Raw genomic sequence first — 23,189 nt, forward strand, 5'->3', positions numbered from 1 at the left:
CTTATTGCAGACAAAGAAGGGGGTCACAAAGTTTTGAATGTTTGATCAATAGTAAGATTACAGGATAAGAATAGCTTATCAGGTTTTCACAAGAATTAACTAATAGTATGGTGAGAAGAGTGGACTGGATAATTCTTCTGCCTACCTATAGTTACTCAAGACTTTTATTGGGAAAATTTTAGCTGAAAAAGTTTGAAAAATAATTGGGCATATTAAGAATTAAGCCTAAAGTATTTGTCAAGAGGAAAAAAAAACCCTTGAGAAAAAACCAAGTCTACAATACCCGGGGGCACCACCACTGAGTAACATGGTGCCGTTTACGGAGATGAAACAGGAGGAGGAAAGAGAAGCAGTTTATAGCTTAATGGTTGTTGTAAGCACTCTACTTTTAGCTACTAGAATAAACTTTCAAATAGATTAAACCTTCCAAATGATTTTTTCCAAAAGCATCTTTGCAAAATAAATACCTGAGAAGGCAAAGTAACATAAAATAGAAAGTCCTATTTTATAATTTTATTAAATAAACATTGTAATAAAGTAATTCTTGGATTGTGTGTTTGTGTGTGTGTATGTGCGCGCGTGTGCGTGCGCGCCTGGTATATGAAATATTTTAGTGATAACTACACAACACTGAATTTGCCTTAAACAAAAAAAAAACATTTTTTCTGTATGTTTCAAATCAGTGCTTAAAGTATTTTTATGGTATGTATTTAGATTTGTTTTTATAACCTATACCTTGCTTATGTAAAACATGGTGAGTTTTTGTGCAGAGGAATTGCTAGATTTGTCTTTGCTTCTGAAGATTAAACATTTATTTTCTTTCCCTAGTCCAAACCTCTGATACCTCTTCAAAAAGAAACTGATTCAGAGACTCAGAAAATGGTGCTTACTAACTACATGTTCCCTCAGCAGCCAAGGACTGAGGATGGTAGGAATTTAAGAATTTCTTTTTTTAATACGTTTTTTATTGTACAAATAACTGTACAGAGGGTTACAGTTATATGAGTAAGGTAATGAGTACATTTTCTATTGAGCATTGTTGCCTCCTCCTTTGTTTTTCCCTTACCATGTCTTCCTTCTCCACCTCCCCAACTCCCGCCACTCCCTCCTCCCACTGAAGTTGTAAAAGCTCATTTTCAACATAGTGACTTGTACATCTCATTGTTACTATGGGCCAACCTGTATCCCTATTTAAGCATTTTGTTTTTTCCCTTCCCCTCCCCAAATTAGAAAAGTGACGTGTATATACAAGATGCAGGCACCAGATTCAAATACAGTGAAAACGAGTTATACTGTGGGGGAGAAACACACAAAAGAAACAAAAAAAAATCACATAGTACATTATAAGTACATTAAGAAGAACAGCAACAAAGATTCTTTTTAAAAACAAATACTGAAGGGGTTGGGAAGGTGGCTCAGTGGTAGTTATTGCCTTGCATGCTCCAGGCCCTGGGTTCTATTCCTCAGCACCACATAAGCAAAAAGAAAAAAAGCTGGAAGTGGCACTGTGGCTCAAGTGGTAGAGTGCTAGCCTTGAGCTGAAGAGCTGAGGGACAGTGCCCAGGCCCAGAGTTCAGGCCCCACAACTGGACCCCCCCAAAAAAAAACCCTGAATAATCAAAACAAAGATGCCAAATAAATTTTAAGTCTTAAAGGCATTACTATTTTTTGGAACTTTAAAATATTGATCAAAAAAGTTCTCCCATAATAATGAGGAAATAAAGAAATATCTCTTGAATTACAGTCAATTGAACTTAAGAGATTTAAGTGTATTATATGCTTCCTTAAATTCCTTTAAATCAAATTGCTGATACCCTCAATTGTAGATTTCTGTTTTTAAAACCACATTTAATTAAATGTTAAGATTGCATTTTAAATGTATGTAATTAGAAGTACTGAACCAGAAAATATTTGTAACACTACCCTTGGATTCTGTATATTATTAGAAGATGAGCTATAAAACTCTGGCTATAAATATTACTCTTTAGTTGTTTCATACAGTTTGTCTGAAGACTAAGGAACAGTTGTTTTTAGCATATGTTGTATTATGTCTGAATGTGTGTATAAACTACATGTTTCCTTAGCAGCCAAGGACTGAGAATGGTAGGAACTTATTTTTTTTACAAAGACACACTGACTGATCAAAGCAAAATTGCTAAATGAATTTTAAGTTGCCAAGACTTTTTACTGTTTGTGGGACTTAGGAGAATTTTAAATAATTCTTAAAATAAATGATTGTAATATATGTTTGCATCTTTTTTCTGAAGCAAGTGAAAATACCTATGGTCTGAATTACTCATAAACTTAAGTCTTAATATATAAGAAAATATAACACTGAAGAAAATATAAAATAATCGTGTTCTTAATTTATAAAATATTCTTCGGACAGGTTAAATTGTTAAGCTTTGGATTTCTTACCTAGAAATAAGTGTAGGGTTCCATTTGAACACAGCTACATTTAATCATTTACATATTGTTTATGTCCACTTTGGGTCATCAGAGTTGCATATTAGTAGCAGACACTCCAAGCTTAAAATGTTTTACTACATGGCCCATTGCTGAAACAGCTTTTCACATTTGCGAAAAGAACATTAAGTCTCTAAGAAATCATTCCTTTTCTTTAAGTATTAGCAATTCTCTCTTCCCACATAAAGGAACAGTTACGGAGCCAGGCACTGGTGGCTCATGCCTCTAATCCTAGCTACTCAGGAGGCTGAGATCTGAGGATTACAGTTCAGAGCCATCCTGGGCAGGAAAGTCCATGAGACTCTTTTCTCCAAAAAACCACCAGAAAACCACAAGTATCGCTGTGGCTTAAGTGGTAGGGTGGCTAGCCTTGAGCTGAAGAGCTGAGGGACAGCGCCCAGGCCCAGAGTTCAAGTCCTACAACCAACAAAAACAAAGAACAGTTACGGAATGGGACATAACTGAAATGGTAGGCTCTGTGCTCAGCCTCTAGTACCACACAAAAGAAAAAAAGTAAATATTTATTTGTACATACTATATAGCCGATCATATTGTTGTTTATAAGATACTCACACTTTCCATTTCCTATTAACCATTCTTAGAGATAAAGATGAAAAATTGAAATATGAGTCCCAAGTCAAACAAAATTTTTAATGGTGTATCCAAGTAGTATAATTCACATACGTTGTACTAGTAGTTAATTTGCATGATTTAGACTTTTTATTTCTAAATTAAAATTATTACTTACATAAAACACTACATCAGGCCTGGTACTTTAAGCAGTTTTATATTTGTATGGAAGTATAGTTCTATATTTCACTTAAATCTGAAAGTTAGAGATGAATATTTTTGTCTTTATTTTTGGTGCCAGTCATAGGAATTGAACTCAGGACCTGGGTGTTGTCCCTGAGCGTTTTGGCTCAAGGCTAGCACACTTAAGCCACAGCTCCATTTCTGGATTTTTGAGAGTTAGTTGGAGATAAGAGATACATGTACATTTCTACTTGAGCTGACTTCAAACCTTCCGAGCAGCCAGGGTTACAGGCATGAGCCACTGGCATAGAAATCTTACTTTTACAAGCCTATTCTTAAAGTTTTATTTATAGACCTTAAAATGAGGTTGTTGTTTTTTTTTTCTTTTTTTTTTTGCCAGACCTGGGGCTTGAGCTCTGGGGCTGGGCACTATCCCTGAGCTTCTTTTATTCCAAGTGAGCTATCTACCACTTGAGTTACAATGCCACTTCCACCTTGTTTGCTTGTTTGTTTAGTCGTTTATTGGAGATAAGAGTCCAGGCTGGCTTCGAACTGCAATCCTCAGATCCTACAGGAATGAACCACAGGCACCTGGCTTACAATGAAACCTTTTACATGTAACATTTCACAAACCTGAACTTCAAATTCAGTATGAAAAGCTACTACATCTAAATAAATATTATCAAATATGCCCATGAAACAACACTTTATGAAATAATCCTTTTTCTCTTAAAAAATAAGAAATAAACCAGGAAATGGATACATGTTCAGGTTAGGGGAAGGACCCTGGTGGTAGAGGGGGTAGCACAAGAATGGAAGAAGAGTGAGCAAATACAGTCATTATATTTAGTGTACAGTATGTAAAAATTGAGCTATAGCTTTTAGGGTAGGAATGGGAAGGGAAAATGAGAAAGATGGAAGGAATGACATTGACCAAGATGCTTGTATTCATAACCTGTCTTACGGAATGGAAACCTTTGTACAACTATACCATCATCATCATAAAAAATAAACTGGACTGGATACATAGCTCACATGGTAGAGCATCAGTGAGTGAAAAAGCCAAGTGAAAGCAGAAGGTCCTGAGTTCAAGCCCTGGTACTGGCACAAAAGAAAAAAAACAACAATAACAAAGTAAGAAATAAGCCAGCATGGTTTTGCACATCTCTAATTCCAGCCCTAGGATGCTGAGGCAGAAGGATTTTAAGTGTGAAATCAGCCTAGCCTACATGTCTCAAGAAAAGAATGGAGGAGATAGGATAGAAAGTTTTCTATTATCACTAGTTACAGAAACAAGTTATATAAGTTTTTGTTTATTACCTTGAAACTGTTAAGCCTGCCATAAAAATGTTAACATAATAGCCAATTTGATGTAGTCTGACATAGGACTGGGTTCTTTATATTCACAACTTCTCATCTTTACAATATCTTAGAAAATATATACTGTTTGTCATCAGTTGCCTCTGACTTACAACTTGAAATACTCATTGTCTTTTTAGAAGTGTTCCTTGCTGTTCTTTATAAACTGTTTTATTATAAGCCTTTACATACCTTGATCATGATTTAAATACTTCTGCCCTTGTTTTCCCTTTCTGTCAGTTCAGTTTATTTCATTCATATTCTTCGCTTGTTTTTTGTGTTTTTTTTTTTTAACTGTACAGGTTTAAACTCAGGGGTTTTTGCTTGCTAGGCAAGTACTCTACTGGTTGAGCCATACCTCAATCCCTTTTTTGATCAGTATTTATGAGATAGGATTTCTATTTTTGCCTGAACTGGCCTAGATTGCTATTTGTGCTTTCTGCACACTACCACACCAGATGATAGATGCATATCAGACACAAGACCCAGATATTTCTTTTGACATGGGGATCTCAAGAACTTTGTTCCCTGGGCTGTCTTTGAATTATGATCCTCCTATTCTTAGTGTAGCTGGGATAATAAGCATATGCCACTGTAACTAGATCTTGGTTAAGATAAGGCCTCTCAAACTTTTTGTCTGGGTTTACCTCAAACCACAATTCTCTGCCTCCTGCGTAGCTTGGATTACAGCACCCAAATATTCCTACTTCTTAAATCATAGTTCAGGCAAGAAGTTCATTTCAGATCAAAAAAGTACAAGTAGAAACATCTTGACACTGAGTTTTTATTTTGAGATTTGTTGTAAGGTTGAAGAGTCTGTGGTGACTTGTGTAATCAAGTACAATACAAGAATCAATCAGGATGTTTTAAGTCCTCTTAGAGTTCATGTATCACTTTTTTTTTTTTTTGTGGGTCATGGGGCCTGAACTCTGAGCCTAGGCACTGTCCCTCAGCTCTTTAGCTTAAGGCTAGCACTCTTACCACTTGAGGCACAGAGCCACTTTCGGCTTTTTCTGCTTATGTGGTGCTGAGGATCGAACCCAGGGCCTCATGCATGCAAGGCAAGCACTCTACCACTGAGCCACCTTCCCAGCCCCATGTATCACTTTTAGTAGTTCTTTGTTTATGACATCCTCATCTATCTCACTGTGAGTGAGAACACTGAATGTATTACACTATATATAAGGAGAACACTGGACAAAATAAGCTCACAATCCTGACTCAGAAACTACATCGATGTTGTAAGATGAATTTCCTTTGAAGTTGTAGAAATGCATTTATTTTATTCTCATTCTCTGAATCTCATGATTCAGACTCTCTATATATATTATTCTTAAGTTGTAGTTTTATACTAACTTGGGAAAAATCCACACTTTGTTCACATTTACTTTAATTTTCACTACTCACCTGTATGACAAGCATTATGTTAGAGATAAGTACATGCAAAATCCCTTGCCTTGAAGATTGTAAACAAAGATCGTGATGAATAAGTTTGAAAGAATAAAAGTTTTGGGCTTACATAGAGGCATTCCTTAGTCTTTTTGGGGGCTGTCCCTCAGCTCTTCAGCTCAAGGCTAGCACTCTACCACTTGAGCTACAGCGCCACTTCCGGCTTTATTCTTTTTGCTTATGTGGTGCTGAGTAATCGAACCCAGGGCCTCATGCATGCAAGACAAGCGCTCTACCACTGAGCCACCTTCCCAGCCCCATTCCTTAGTCTTAAGAAGAAGGGATTGTATGTATCATACAAGAGTTTATAGCTTGGAGAACAGATGTTGGAAAATTATTAGCCTGAGGGTTTTTATTAAATTTCTACTAAGATATGAAAGCCTTTTGCCTGTGGAGGCAAATTTGAAGTCGTAATGGTAGTTTATCATGATGTCTCAGCTTTTCTAGAGAAGGAAACTTGGAGTATTTTTATAGGGAAAAATGTTGTGACTAAGACTGCAAGTTTATCTGCAATAAGGAAGCAAATTATTTGAAGGACAGGTGTGATGGTCAAAGAGGTTGAAAACTAAATGGAACCAGAGTCTTGAGTATGACTATGATTATCAATGACTCAGCTGATGTGTAGATGAACATTGTAATTGAAGACATCAAGGAATTATTAAATTAAAATGTTTGGAGAGATCATCACAGATTGAAATCATTCAGGATATTGGCAAGTTTTGGGTGAGAAAACGTGCAGCCTGATGCTGGGCTCCTCAGTTACATATTCAACTGTTGGTGTCTAAGATGAGTAGGAAATAATTTCCTGGTGTCCTAAATTTCAAAGATGTGTGATTTATACAAACAAGTTAGAAGTGTAGTTGTAAGAAGTTGGTAAGAATGAGAGGCATGGTCATAGTTTACTTTCTCTGTCTAGGATTCAAAATTAATTTTGATATAAAATTACTTCAGCATAATCTAGCACACTTGCATATTTTGGGACTGGCTGGTAACAAATTACTACCCACGACGTAGAGAATTTTATGAATCATAGAAATAGACTTTGTTGAGAACTATCCATCTCTGTTTGCTTTTCTAATGATAACACAAATCATCAACAGAAGTTTGAACTACATCCCACTCTTGTTTTAAACAAAAAGTCTAATTCATCAAGTACATGTTCATCAAGTTAAAAAAGAACTCACTCTTATTTATTGCGGTATCACATGTCTATAATTCCAGTGCTTGGAGAGTAAGCCAGAAGGATCTCAAATTCCAGGCCATCTTGGACTATATGGTTAGACCCTGTCTTAAAAACAAACAAACAGTTGGGTGCCAGCGTTTTATGCCTATAATCCTGGCTGCTCAGGAGGCTATCATCTGAGTATGGTGGTTCAAAGCCAGCCCAGGTAGAAAAGTCAGGGAGACTTTTGTCTCCCATTAAGTTCCAGAAAGCCAGAAATGTAGATGTGGTTCAAGTGGTAGAGCAAAAAAGCTCAGGGGCAGTATCCAGACCTTGAGTTCAAGCCCAGTATTGGCAAAATCAGTTAAATAAATGAGTTGAATAAGTCGATTTTTTTTAATGTCCCATTTTTATTGTTCATACTTGTTTCATAGCATTCTTAATCTGGATTTGAGGTTTTTAAAAGTGTAAAGAGCTCAAGCAGTCTTAATATAAGTGATAATTTGAATTTTTTGGATGTGCTCTATGTAAATGTTTAATTTGACTATATTTGATAATTCCAGGAATTTCTGTTTTTAGCTACTTTTGGGTGCTTTTAGTCTCTTTGTTTTGAGTAGTAAGAATAGTTATTTTCTTTTAATAGGCAGCAAGTTGTGCTGTGTTTTTTGTATTGTGTAATTTTTGTAGAGTGATGTATACTAGTTAAATGCATTATTTTAAAGTTTTTAGATGTCTAGTAATAGCACAAAATTCCTCAGGCTTGTTAAATCTTTTTTAAACATTATCTGATACTAAGATATGTAAGTTGAGTAAAAATTCCCATTTTCTTTACACCATTACATAGAAAATATATTGTACTTCATTAGTTAGTATGTATAGTTTATATTATGTATAATATTTACTACAAAGACATAATAAAATGCTATTAGAGTAATCCTTATTTTTGTTTTTGATGGCGATACTGGAATGTGAACTCGAACTGTGCTTGCCAGGCCAGCATTCTACAACTTGAGCCATACTTCTAGCCCAGAGTAATGCTTTTTTTTTTTTTTTAATAAAAATAACTCAATCAAACTTTTTTTCTGGATATGCTGGTCTTGGGGCTTGAACTCAGGACCTAGGCACTGTCCCTGAGTTTTTTTTTTTTGCTCAAGGCTAACACTCTATTACTTCAGCCAAGGGCTTCACTTTTCCAGCGTGTGTGTGTTTCCAGCGTGTGTGTGTTTCCAGCGTGTGTGTGTTTCCAGCGTGTGTGTGTGTGTGTGTTTAATTTGAGAGGAGTGTCATGGACTTTCCTGCCCCTGACTAATCTCTGACTCCTGAGTAGCTAGGATGACAGTGGCCAGCTGTCTTCAAACTTTTTTATTCCTCTATAAATACTAAACTATTGGTACTAGGAAGATGCAAAAATGGAAAGTTTGAATGAAAGGACTTACTTACAGTAGTATCATGATATACTGCATAAAACTAGATTATCTGTAGTGTTTTAGCAACCATTTTTTGTAGTAAAATAAGACAAGCTTCCTGGAAGAATGATGTGATTGGCCTGTAAAAAAAAAGTCTTAAAATCAAAGCCTGCATATACCCTAAGATTTATTGCTGACATTGACCAGCTTTATCTGACAGACTTGTGATGAATATAACTTAAAATGAAACTTATGAGTAAATAATAGTTTTCTGTAATTACAGTAAAATATAATCTTGTTTTTTTTTCCTTTCTCTAGTTATGTTCATATCAGATAATGAAAGTTTTAATCCTTCCTTGTGGGAAGAACAGAGGAAACAGCGGGCCCAGGTAGCTTTTGAATGTGACGAAGACAAAGACGAAAGGGAAGCGCCTCCCAGGGTGAGTTTGTGAGTTTTCTTTCAAACTTCAGACAGGTTTACTGATATTTAAATAGTGTAATCTGTGCCTAGACTATGTTGTTTTTATTTACAAAGATTTACTAGATTTATTCTTTGTTCTCAAGTCACTTACTGATTTAAATATTCCACATATGAGAGCAGTATAAAATTATATCAAGTGGTGAAAAACTTGCCTAGCATCAAAAGCCTTGGGAGAACTTTAATGTTTTGATGGTCTTTTTTAAAAATTGAACTCCAGGATTTTGTAGTTCGTTCTGTTTGCCCTATTTGTAGTGGTTATGCTTTTCCTTAAATATATAAATATATTTATAAGGTGGGTACTGGTGGCTCATGCCTATAATCCTACTCAGGGGACTGAGATATGAGGAATTTGGCAAAGTTTATGAGACTTACCTCCAGCTAACCACCAGAAAAAAAACATGGCAAGTAGAACTGTGGTTCAAATGGTAGTGCACAAGTCGGGCAAAAAGCCGGACACACACACACACACACACACACACACACACACACACACACTCTCTCCCTCTCTCTCTCTCTCTCTCCCTCTCTCTCCCTCTCTCTCCCTCTCTCTCCCTCTCTCTCCCTCTCTCTCCCTCTCTCTCCCTCTCTCTCTCTCCCCAAAATACATAAATCCTACAAATAAACAATTATTTGTTACAAACTTTTCAATTCTTCATAGGTTTGAGAAGGAGGGTAAATGTTTGAATACCATATAGCCTATTTTTAAGTTAATTATTTGCCCCTGTGTAAATTAGTTGAAGCCTATAAAATAGTAATTAAATTGACCTTGAAATGTTTGGTTTCTGGTACTTGAGACCTAAGTATCCATGTGTCTAAATTTTACATGTATTCTGATAATACCTGTTTCAAACAGATGACAAGATTTTGGCAGTATTTCCAGTATATATCTCCAAATGGAAAATACTAAGTTGACTTTAAAAACTTTTATGATATTGAAATTTACTATAGCGTCTTTAACTATTTTGTGCTAAAGCCACATATTTATTTACCCTAAAATGCTTTCTGAACCTATCATGTCTTCACAATTACCATAGTGAGTTCAATGTATAGCAAATCAGATAGATTGCACATTAAATTCTGAGATTGTCATTAGAAATATTTTATATTTTGTATTTCACTTATTTCTCTAGGAGGGAAATTTAAAAAGATATCCAACACCATATCCAGATGAGCTTAAGAATATGGTCAAAACTGTACAAACCATTGTACATAGATTGAAAGATGAAGAAACAAGTGAAGATTCTGGGAGAGATTTGAAACCACATGAAGATCAGCAAGTTGCAAATAAAGATGTGGGTGTGAAGGTTAGAAAACTGAATACAAAATAATTGACTAAAGCCATTTCGAGTTATTTTTTAACTTTAAGTATTGGTAAAATAGTCACTGTATACAGTAAATGTACTCTTATTTTATGAGTATGTTCTCTGCTGCCTGATCTGGATGGTAAGCTCAGTAAACTCCCTAATTATTCTGTTACTCTCAAGCATTGACTGTCCAGAATGCTAGGATATGTCAGCATTAGAAAATCATTGTCTAGCCGGGAGCTGGTGGCTCACACCTGTAATCCTAGCTAACTCAGGGGACTGAGATCTGAGGATCATGGTTCAAAGCCAGCCCGGGCAGGAAAGTCCATGATACTCTTACCTCCAAAAAAACCACTCAAAAAACTGGAAGTGGTGCTGTGGCTCAAGTGGTAGAGCATTCACCTTGAGATGACGAGCTGAGGGACAGCACCCAGGCCTAGAGTTCAAGCCCCACAACCGACAAAAAAAAAAAAGAAAAAGGAAAAAGAAAATCATTGTTTGACACAGAATAAGATGATTAACAAAAAAAATCATTATTAAGAAAATATTCTTTTCTCTCAATTTTAGTAATACTGATCCACTAATTTTTAGTGTAATTTCTATGACATAGGACATTCACCTTCATAAATCTCTTAAGTTGAATATTCCTTTAATAAACTTACCATGCACATGGTACCACTGAAACAAAAGTTTTATCATGTCCTTTACTATTTATTGCACTATTAGCACACTTTTAAGTATTCTTTGTTGAGTGTGCTGAGCTTAGTGACTCATGTGTCCTTACCAGCTTGCCACTTCTGCAAGGAAAATATTTTTTTCTATCTTAAAATTTTCATGTAGTTCACAGGTCTTTACGCCCCAAAATGGGCATTACTATCTATGGGTGATTACAGTTTATGATTGATCTAAGCTTAAGGTTATATATTACTTAATTTTTTTTATCTGAAGCTTAAGGTTATATATTACTTAATTTTTTTATCTGAACTTTCATGTAAAAATAGATATAAAACTTAAAGGATATGAGGTCTTTATCTTTTCTTTTACCTAGACTGTAGAAAGTACAACTCCAGTAAATAGTAAAGTCGATGATAGAGAAAAGTATATGATAGGAAACTCTGTCCAGAAGATCAGTGAACCCGAAGCTGAGAACAGTCCTGAGAATTTACCACAGACTGCAAATGTGAAAGCCTTGGAAAACTTGAAGCATATTGTTAACCATGATGATGTTTTTGAGGTATGATTTCATGATTATTCCAGAGTAGTTACAAGAATTTTTAGTATGTTTAATGTTGCTATATAAAGATATTATTGTAGAAAATAGGTTAATGAATTTATCATTCAGAAATTAGCTAAAATATTGCTCATTTGTCATTTTAAACTTAAGAGTTTACATACTCCTTGTACACAGAGATTTAACTACTAGATGAGTTTGATTATGGTCTATTTTACTGTAAAATATATACTTATAATGGTTTTCTTATTTTTGGTTGCCTGTCCTCGGACTTGACCTAAAGGGCCTGGGCACTGTCCTTGTTCCTAAATTTCTGTGATCAAGGCTAATATTTGAGCCACATTCTTTTTTTTTTTTTTTTTTGCTGGTCATGGGGGCCTGAACTCTGAGCCTGGGCGCTGTCCCTCAACTCTTCAGCTCAAGGCTAAAGCTTTACCACTTGAGCTACAGCGCCACTTTCAGCACTTTCTGGTTATGTGGTACTGAGGAATCGAACCCAGGGCCTCATGCATGCAAGGCAAACACTTTACCACTGAGCCACCTTCCCAGACCCACAATTCTCATTATAGCTTTTTGGTAGTTCATTGGAGATGAGTCCTACAGACTTTCAGGCCCAGGCAGCTTTGAACTGCAATCTTCAGATCTCAGCCTCCTGAGTATCTAGGATTACTGGTATGAGCCACTAGCACTCAGCTTATAGTTGCTTTTAATTATTTTCTAAATTAAAATTTTTGTGGCATTGATTCTGGGCATGTTTGATAAGTGTTTTTACCAACTGAGCTATATCTTCCACCCTTTATTTCTATACATTAAAAAGGGCTAGAGATGTAGCTCGTGATAGAGTACTTACGTAGTATGTGCAAGGCTAGCACAACAAAAATAAAAGGAGGAAAAAGCAGTGAGAAGAATAAAAGCTGAGGGCTGGGAAGGTGGCTCAGTGGTAGAGCGCTTGCCTTGCACGCATGAGACACTGGGTTCGATTCCTCAGCACCACATAAGCAAAAAGAAAAAAAGCCGGAAGTAGCATTGTGGCTCAAGTGGTAGAGCACTAGCCTTGAGCTGAAGAGCTGAGGGACAGCGCCCAGGCCCAGAGTTCAGGCCCCACAACTGGACCCCCCCAAAAAAGAATAAAAGCTGGTATAAGTACATTCATTCCTTTTACTTATTTAAGCACTTACCATTATATGTGAAGTTTTTGATCTCTTAAAACTTTATGTGTTGAGTTTCTTCTAGTGAATCATTGACAGCTAATGCTTAAAATAAATAGCTTTATTGAGATAACTCACGTCCTGTACAGTAACCCACTTAAAGTTTTAGATCGTTGTGCAGCTATCACTACTGTTGGAGTATTGCTATAATCTTGGGAAGAAATATGTTACTTTACTGTTATTCCTCAGTCTCTATCCCCCTTAGCCCTAAGAAACCAAAAATCTACTTTATATGTCTCTACAGATTTACCTATCCTTTATATTTTGTATAAATGAAATCATAAGTATGTGGTCTTTTGTAAGTACGTTCTTTTTTTTAAAATTAGCAAGTTTATTGTAGCATCTTTTAGTGCTACCTGTTTTTTATGGCCATGTAATATTTCATTGTATGTATATGTCATGTTATTTTTCAATTGGACACTTGGGTTTATTTTCACTTTTCAGCTATAATGAATAAGGCTGCAGATAATTTTCAAAGAAGTTTTTATCTGGATTTTTATTTTCAGTTGTCTTGAGTGTAAGAGTAGGATTTACTAGAACATGCAGAAACTGTTAGGGGACTGGTAAACAATCATACCATAAAGTAATGAAGCTGCAACTTTTAATATAAATAATTACAGCCACAATGTTCAATACTTAGCTATAAGTAGTTTAAGACATTGTATCAGTTACACAACCACATTTTGGATGGTCTATAGACATATTTGACGAATTTGTGGCTACTGTTAGCATACATTGCACAGACAGTGTCTCCATCCTTGTGGGATATTCTTTTAGACATCATTGGGTCTAGAAACAGTAATATACCATATTTCTCATAAATCTGAGGGAATTCACAGTATACCATTTATTTTCATGGCTATCCTGTGAGCTAATATCTGCTACAGGAAGGAAAGGACTACATGACTTTTGAATGTGTTTTAGACAGGTAAGTTACATAGTACACTGCGGTATGCATTGCAGCTAGCATAGGCTGAAAAAGTTAATGGGTGAACAACGTTTCTTTACTCTGCCTTTCCTGTCCTTTCTTTTTTGATCTAAAACTGGGACTTGAATTTGGTACCTGATGAGTTCATTAGCTAGCATCCTACCAACTGAGCCATGCCTCCAACCCAAAGGGTTGGTTATTTCTTTTCTCCTGCCTGCCTTCCTGCCTTCCCTTCCCTTCCCTTCCCTTCCCTCCCCTCCCTTCCCCTTCCCTTCCGACTTGAACTCTGGGCCTAGGCAGTCTCTGAGCTATTCAGTTCAAGGCTAGCACTCTACCACTTGAGCCACAGCACCACTTCTAGTTTTCTGGTGGTTAATTGGAAATAAAGAGTCTCACAGATGGTCCTGCCTGGGCTGGTTTTGAACCATGCTCCTCAGATCTCAAGCTAGGATTAGGAGCGTGAGCCACTAGCGCCCGGCTTTTTTTTCCATAGTAAATTTGTTCATGTAATTTTATATTTATGTACTATGTTTATATCTATAGGTAATGGTTGTAAATTCAATCAAGATTGGATTGTGGCTAGGTGCTTGAGGCTTGTATAATCCTAACAACTCAAGAAGCTGAGATACAAGGATTGAGGTTTGAAGCCAGCCTAGGAAGGAAAGTCCATGAAACTCTTACCTTCAGTTAAACACCAAAAAAAAGCCAGAAGCAGAACTGTGCTAAAATGGCGAAGTGCTAACGTTGATCACAAAAGCTCCAGGACAGTCCCTAGGCCCTGATGAGTTCAAAAAAAGATTGAAGCCAGGTGCCTGTGGCTCATGCCAGCAATCCTAGCGTATCAGGAGATGGAGATCTGAGGACTGTGGTTCAAAGCCAGCCCAGGCAGGAAAGTCCAGGAGACTTTTTTAAATAACTTTTTTATTGTGAAAATACCATACAGAGGGGTTACAATTATATGAGCAAGGTAATGAGTACATTTCTTATCAAGCATTGTTACCTCCTCCTTTTTTCCCCTACCATCCTTGCCCTCCCATCTCCATGACCACACTCCCCACTCACCCCCACTACCACCCCCTTGCCAAAGTTGTAAAGTTCAAGTTTTTCAGCATAGCATCTTGTTCATCTTGTTGTTGGAATGGGTCAGGAGACTCTTATCTCCAATAAACTACTATGAAAAGGCCAGAAAATGGCCCTGTGGCTCAAGCCCCAGGACCACCCGCAGCCCCCCCCCCCACAAAAAAGAGATTGAACTGTGCTAAGTATGTAAGAAAATTATTAAGTGTTAAAGAAATTTAGACGAGAGATTTTTTTTCCTTAGCTGTAAACATCCATGGATGCTTTAATGAGAATGAGGCTTTTGTTTATTTTTGTTTATTTTTGTTGGTCATGGGGTTTGAGCTGAGGGCCTGAGTGCTATCACTGAACTTTTTTGCTCAAGGCTAGCACTCTACCACTTTTGAGACACAGCTCCACTTCCTTGACCTATTTATGAAAGATGTCAGTTGACAGAATAAGAGAACTGAATGAAATGTGGATGGTCTGAGAGCAAAAGAGTAGCATTTGAAAATAGGAAAAAGCACATGTTCCATCTGATTAAATTGTTACAGGCAACATATGAAATAAAATCAATAGGATAGGTTCAGTCCTGAGTATTACTGTGATAAAACTGTGTGTTAGAGTTAAAATTACTACTGAATTGTCCTATGGTTTTAGGAATATAAACATCAAAAAGCAGGAGCTGAAAGTTAGTTTTGCAAGTATTCCAGGATCCGGAGTGTGTAGATAACTTCTTTTTCTTTTTTCCCCCTTTTTCTTCCGTGTGTGTGTGTGTGTGTGCGTGCGTGTGTGTGCGTGTGTGTGTGCGCACGCGCGTGCTTCTGGGGCTTGAACTCAGGTCCTGGGCACTGTCTCTGAGCTCTTTTGCTCAAGACTAGCACTCTACCACTTTGAGCCATGGCTCTACTTCAGGTTTTTGAGTGGTTAATTGGAAAGAGTCTCATGGGAGTTTTTCTGCTTAGACTGCCTTCAAACTTCCATTCTCAAATCTTAACCTCCTGAGTAGCCAGGATTACAGGCATGGCTGATATTTCTTTTTTTTTTTTTTAATATTTTATCCCGACTTACCCCAGAGCCCTTTAGAGAGCAATGGCCAAGCCCCCAAAACCAAGTGTCCTCCGCTTCAGAAGTGACCGGCCTTTCGGCTAAAGGCCGTAGGAGCTCTCTGGCATGGCGCCACGTCTGGACAGAGACTGAGCAACAGAGAACAATAGAGAGTAGATTCACTCACCAGAGTAGAGAAGTGGTGTGGACGTGGATGTGAAGGCCAGCAATGGTATCAATGCGCTGTGTCCACAGCAGACAGATGGGTTCGCAAAAGGCCGTCAGAACTGTGGGTATTCCTCAGAGCAAAAAGGGAAAAACAAAAAAAGAAAAAAAAAGAGAAAAAAAAATGGAGAGGAATCCCACCTGTCCTGACTTTAAGCCCTTCCCGGGTCACGGCACCCTTTATGTTAGGTTTTTAAAAATGAGGTCACCAAGTAAGAACAGCACCACACACGTGGTATTCAGGTAAGGGGTAGGTTTATTCATCGTTCTGGCTGGCACCAGGCCACATTGGCCCTCCATGGGGCTGGGAAAGGCCTGGGAAAGAGCTGAGAAAGAGCTAGAAAAGAGAGAGCTGAGAAAGAGCTGGGAAAGAGAGGTGGGAACGAAAGAGCTGGGAAAGAGCTGGCTGATATTTCTTACTGTGATGAAGGGAGAAGAAAATGCAGCAGTGGTACTCACTAGACACTATATTGAAAACAAACTATACAAGTTGTCAGATAGAAGGGAAAAACTGGGAGTCAGAGAATGAAGTGATGACAGTATCCAAAAAGAAATGTACTTGTTTCCTTACTGTGTAACTGCAACTCCTTTGTACATCATCTTTATAATAATAAAGAGAGGGAACAATCCCATAATCTTAGGTTGGTGATGCTGTTAATAGTTTACTTTTAGAATATAGAATTGAGCAATAGCCAAGACCATTACTAAGTCAAATCCAAATCAAATGTGGATTTTTAGCTCAATCAAGCTAGATTATAAATTATAAAATTATTTATTGCAAGCATAACCATAGGCGAAAATGCCATAGCCAAGGGGAAAGAATAAGAATAGTAAAACATAAACAACAACAGCACAAAACCCGCAACAACCATAGGCTTAACTAAATTATTCGTTGACATTAGCCACAGAGACAAAGGATGGGAGGAGATTTCAGGAATTACAGTTACCAAAAGCTCATGTGTAAATATATGTTCATGAAAGTGTAGTCAGCAGTATAAGTGTTGCAGGTTTCCAAGATTAAAGTAGACCATTCCTCCCTCCTTCTCGTGTTCTCTCACTATCCACATATAGGTCTTGATATTTCCAAATCTTCTGTGAAATTGTTTTCCTCTTTACCAGCTACCATTTGCCATTGTCTAAGGATAAACATGATTATCTATGGTAATTGCTAGATTCGGTCGTGGGGCTTGAACTCTGGGCCTGGGCGCTGTCCCTCAGCTCTTCAGCTCAAGGCGAACGCTCTACCAATTGAACTACAGGGCCACTTCCTGTTTTCTGGTGGTTTATTGGAGATAGGAGTCTCACGGTCTCTCCTGCCCGGGCTGGCTTTGAATTTGAAACTGATTATATGGCCTATAGCATCTAAAAATGCTCATTGTCTCCTTTTTCTGAAATTATTTTCTGGTCTCTATAGGATATTATGACACTAAGCATCTCAAATTTTCATGCTTTTTTTAATGGAATACTTGTAGTGCTGTAAAGTGCTCATCTATGAATGACTTAACTTAAACCTTGCAGAAGAGATCTGATTCATATTTATATTCTTTTTGTAATTATTGACCCACAGTTCATTTTCTTTGCTGTCTGAGACAGTTGCCAAATATTAGAACATCACAGAAAACAATAAAAATTCTGTCTTCACATTAGATAAAAATTTTCATTAGTTCATGTTGAAATCAGACCGTCTCAGTCTACCGAATTATTCCTTGGAACCAGGGAAGAAAATACTCAAGGGAATAAATAAATAAATAAACAAATTATTTATTTATTTAGTCGGTCGTGGGGCTTGAACTCTGGGCCTGGTTGCTATCCCTCAGCTCTTCAGCTCAAGGCTAGCACTCTTAACACTTGACCACGGTGCCACTTCCAGTTTTTGGTGATTTATTGGAGATAAGAATCTCACGGATTTTTCTGCTCAAGCCAGCTTTGAACTACGATCCTCAGATCTCAGCCAAATTTATTCTTAATAGAAGAAATTTGCTGGCCCGTGCTTGTAATCTAGCTATGCAGGAAGCTGAGATCTGAGGATTATGGTTCAAAGCTAGCAGCATGGTCAGGAAAGTCTATGAGACTTTTTATCTCCAATTCACCACCAAAAAGCCAGATGGAGAGCTATGGTTCAACTGGTAGAGTGTTAGCCTTGAGCAAAGCAGCTAAGGAATAACTCTAACCCTGAGTTCAAGCCCCAGGACCAGCATGAGGGAAAAAGACAGAGACAGATGGGAAGGGAGGGTAAGTACAAAAGTTTTGTGAGGGAGGTGGGAAGGACAGAGAGACAGATGAATTGGGGAGATAATTTTTTGAGGCTCTATCACTGAACTCATTTCCCAAAGGGTAGAGATGGATGTGTTCTAGTCTTTTGGTTTGTCTACATCTAACATAATACAGACACGTAGTAATCACTATATACTTGAATATGGTCACTACAGAAGGTAGTGCAAGGTAATTTAGCATATTGTTAGTAAGTACTATAGTTTTATTGCCATATCTTTAAAAAGTTAGCCAGGTGCTAAATCACAGTTCGAAGCCAGCCCCAGCAGAAAAATCCCCGGGAGATTCTTATCTGCAATTAACCACTCAAAAACTGCAAGTGGTACTGTGGCTCAAATGGTAGCCTTGGGCACAAAGAGACTCAGGGACAGTTCCCAAGCCCTGACTTCAAGCCCCACAGCTGACCAAAAAAAAAAAGTTATATAATGGCTTTCATCAACTATTACCATGAAAAGGTAATTTTAGACATTAGACATGTTCTTAGTATTCTTGATTTTCATAAAATTTTTCCCTTTTCTTTAAAATAGGAATCTGAAGAACTTTCTTCTGATGAAGAGATGAAAATGGCAGAGATGCGACCACCATTAATTGAAACTTCTATTAACCAGCCAAAAGTTGTAGCACTTAGTAATAACAAAAAAGGTTAGATGTTTAATGATTACACAAAGAACAGAAATGATCTAAAATTTCTAACATTTTTTGCAATAAATTTTCTTATAAAAATGATTATTGGAGGGATACCATTGGATGCTTCATGACTAGAATTGATATGTGTGTGTGTGTGTATTTAAACCTGTTTGAGAAAGTTTTAAAACATACCTTCCTGAAAATAGCTCTTGTGCATATCTCATTTTTAAGAATAATAGCAAATCTTTTCTTTCATTCAGATTTACTTGTAAAGGCATAAACCTTACAGGCAGATAATCCTAGATTATTAGAATTCCAATTCTACTGCTTATCTACCATATGATCCTTGGATTACTTTTATTCACGTCTGTATCCTAATTGTACGTGCAGTGAGGCTAATGTATGTAATGTATTATATTCATATCTAGTGCAGTACTGTTATAAAATCATATTCAATATTATTTTAGTCTTATATCCTAGAATATTATTTTCCTACCAATTCCTACCATTTTACACACACACATACATACACACACACACACACACAAGAATTCCAAACTCCTAGAAATAAAATTGATTTTGAAAGATAGCTCTTTACTATTCTTTGCCACCAAAGCCTGCTTATCTTTACAGTATATCAAATGTCTATCCTGCCTTTTGCCTTCATGGCATCAATGGTACTATCAACATAGCCCTTATGGTAGTTATACCTCTTATTTATTGAGCATTTCACTTACTAGTTTAGGTAATATACTAATATTTCACATTTTATTATCTGGTTGTCATAATAACTTTATAAAGAGAAGAAATAAGAGAAATATGTATAGGAAAGCATTTTAAAATCTAAGACTTAGTTACCTTGAAAATGAGATTACAAAACTACTTGAGCTCTGCTTCTAAGATCTGAGAACAGCAAAAATAACTTAGTTCCTTGTCTCCCATGGATGTGTCTATATACATTGTTTCTATAATTTGACTACAATGGAGTTTAGAAGTCTTTTTTTATGGTGACTTTCAAAACATACTACTTTTTGCCCTTCTAGTTTATATTATAACATACTGTTTGAGTTCAATATAATTGTTACATACACAGCCATCTCATGTATTGAGAGATTGACATTCATAGTTCTTTAAGTTGCCATAAAAACATTTAGAGAGAACTGTCCTTTGAAAAATCCACTTGTTTATTGTATGTTTGTATATTGATTACATTACTTATTTTCATTACTAGAAAAAAATTTTTTAAATGCCCTATGTGTATATGAAGTAATTTCTTACCCACATAAATTTAGGATGGTAAACTATAATTTTTCATCAAGAATTTTTTTTGGGGGGTGTCCAGTTGTGGGTCCTGAACTCTGCCTGGGCACTGTCCCTCAGCTCTTAAGCTCAAGGCTAACACTCTACCACTTGAGCCACAGCTCCACTTCTGGCTTTTTTTTTCTGCTTATGTGGTGCTGATGAATCAAACCCAGGGCCTCATGGCATGCAAGGCAAGCACTCTACCACTGAGCCACCTTCCCAGCCCAAGAATTTTTTAAATTATTAATTGATTTACAGTTTCAGTTGTAGTCAGTAAACTAAATCAAATTCTTTGTTAACCTAATTTTGATTACATGAAAACTGATGGTTTTTGGTATATATTTAAGATTGAACTTTTGCAGGTCCCTCTAATTATCTTATCCTTGTAATCTGTTTTAACTGTTGTTAAGAATCAGAATGATAGAAATTTCGTTATTCATAACTGCAAAACATTTCTAGTAAGTTCTTAGTGAGTTTTTCATTATACTAAATTTTCTATTGTTTCAGATGATACAAAGGATACAGATTCTTTATCAGATGAAGTTACACACAATAGCAACCAGAATAACAGCAATTGTTCTTCCCCATCTCGGATGTCTGATTCAGTTTCTCTTAATACTGATAGTAGTCAAGACACCTCACTCTGCTCTCCAGTGAAACAAACTCATACTGATACTAATTCCAGAATCAGGTTTGTGAAAATTATAACAAAATTAAATACTTGTACAATAATTGTTAATCTTGATGAAATGAATATACATCAATACTTTTCATTAGTGAACAACCTATGTTGAAGTTATTTTTGTAAGAAATGTTGCATCATTGGAGAAATACCATTGAATGTTCATGACAAGCTGTATATATTTGGCATAGCCTTAATTTTGTATGACAAACCTTAGGAGATCAGTGTAAATGTTAACAATTCCTGTAACCAAGAATTTAGCGGACGTTTAAAGTTAATTTGTACTATCTAAGCTCTTTGGTTGTCAAAGCAAGATCAATGCAAGACCATGCCAGTCTATTGGCTAGAGTTTGCATACGAGAAAGATTGGACTGCTGATGAACCAACTGTTAATAGTACATTTTTTGTCTTTTTTTGAGGGGGGGTGTGTCTGGTTGTGGGGCCTGAACTCTGGGCCTGGGTGCTGTCCCTCAGCGCTTCAGCTCAAGGTTAGCACTCTACCACTTGAGCCACAGCACCACTTCCAGCTTTTTTCTTTTTGCTTATGTGGTGCTGAGGAATTGAACCCAGGACCTCTGGCATGCAAGGCAAGCGCTCTACCACTGAGCCACCTTCCCAGCCCCTAGTACAGATATTTTTAACTGTCATGTAGAGTTCAGTTGTTCCTAAGTTCTGAACAGGCATACTAATGAAAATTATTTTATATCATTCTACAAAGAGGAAGAATTTTTTGTTTCAAAATGCCTTTAGGTATTATGTAGTTGCAATTATATTTAATCATTTGTATCTGTTCTCTGAATTTTAGGCTATGACCTAGTGTTTTAAAATACTAGTTTATAATCACTTAGCTTTTAATTAATGCTTAATTTTAAAATTTAACAATTTTACTGTTTTATTGTTGGGAAAGTATAGCATATTATAAATCATGCTTTTTATATTACGAAGTAAGGATTGATCAAGCAATCAATGCATATGGCAATACAAGATACATTCAAGAGGACACAAATATGTTGTGTACTACCAAATAGAAATAAAATGTTTTGTATAATTTTGGAATAGCATCATTTATAAAACATTTGTTAAATGCACTATAGTCATTGATACTAGTTATCAGATTTAGTTTTTCTTCTGATCATTTTTACATAATTAACACAGAACTTTGGGTGGTTGTGCAGTTCTTTGTTTTATGTACTATCTTTGCCTGTGTATTTGAATTTAATACTTAATATTGTTATGTATAGCTAATGTAAAGCTTCATAATTACCTATGAAAATGTCCTGTGCCTTTTTACTAAATTATTCAAGTTACTATCTTTATTTCAATTTATCTGCCCCTTTTCAATCCTTTCATTTTTTTAGCATATTTATGAAACGATTCAGGAACAGAAGGGAATACATAATTCCAACTTTCTTCATAGTTTAGCTCTATTAAAACATTTTGTGACAAAACACGTTGAGCATATGCTTCACTTTGGCTTCCCCCCACCCATGTAGTTAATTAGAGATAAAAGTCTCACTGACTTTTTGGTTTGGCTGGATTTGAACTGCAGTTCTCATATCTCATCCTGCTTAGTAGCTATTATTACAGTCCTGAGCCACCAGTACCCTGAGAGACAGTTTTTAAAAATGAAAGGATTGAAAAGGGGCAGAAAAAATAGTAAGTTATAGACAAGTAAATTAATCTTGATATTATCAGTAAGTTTTACTTATCTATAATTTACTATAACTTCTATTACTTGTCTATAGAGGTGTGTGTGTGTGTGTGTGTGTGCGTGTCTATTACTTGTCTATAGAGGTGTGTGTGTGTGTGTCTATTACTTGTCTATAGAGGTGTGTGTGTGTGTGTGTGTGTGTGTGCGTGTGTGCGCGCGCCATTCCTGAGAGCTTTTTTGCTCAAGGCTAATACTCTACCAGTTGAGACACAGCTCTGCTTCAGCTTTTTTTTCCCCCTCTGTGTGGTTAATTAAAGATAACAATCTCATGGACTTTTTGGTTGAGCTGGTATTAAACTGCAATTCTCAGATCTCAGCCTGCTGAGTATTTATGATTATAAATATAAGCCACCAAGTACCCTGAGAGACAATTTAAAATTTTTTTATTATTATTATAAAGATCATATAAAAAGGAGTTATAGTTATATGTCAGGTAATGAGTACATTTCTTTTTGGACAGTGTTCCCCCTTCCCTCACTCTGTCCCCAAACCACCTGTCCACACCCACAAGTTGTATAGTT

The 23,189-nt window shown here is 36.5% G+C and overlaps 1 protein-coding gene across 8 annotated transcripts in view; it reads left to right on the plus strand.

Moving 5' to 3' along the window:
* Positions 1-23,189, plus strand: part of Erbb2ip (erbb2 interacting protein) — a 125,150-nt gene that overhangs the window by 79,814 nt on the left and 22,147 nt on the right. For 6 of the 8 annotated variants that reach the window (XM_013015852.1, XM_013015854.1, XM_013015857.1 and 3 more), the window contains exons 15-20: positions 829-928; positions 8,914-9,035; positions 10,207-10,380; positions 11,429-11,614; positions 18,874-18,988; positions 20,783-20,966. In XM_013015852.1, coding sequence (XP_012871306.1) covers positions 829-928; positions 8,914-9,035; positions 10,207-10,380; positions 11,429-11,614; positions 18,874-18,988; positions 20,783-20,966 — 881 coding nt within the window. The remainder of the gene's footprint in view (positions 1-828; positions 929-8,913; positions 9,036-10,206; positions 10,381-11,428; positions 11,615-18,873; positions 18,989-20,782; positions 20,967-23,189) is intronic. The other 2 variants (XM_013015853.1, XM_013015859.1) reach the window with 1 other exon arrangement.

Source organism: Dipodomys ordii, unplaced genomic scaffold (assembly GCF_000151885.1).
Source record: "Dipodomys ordii isolate 6190 unplaced genomic scaffold, Dord_2.0 Scaffold28, whole genome shotgun sequence".
In the NCBI taxonomy this organism is placed as follows: Eukaryota; Metazoa; Chordata; class Mammalia; order Rodentia; family Heteromyidae; genus Dipodomys; species Dipodomys ordii.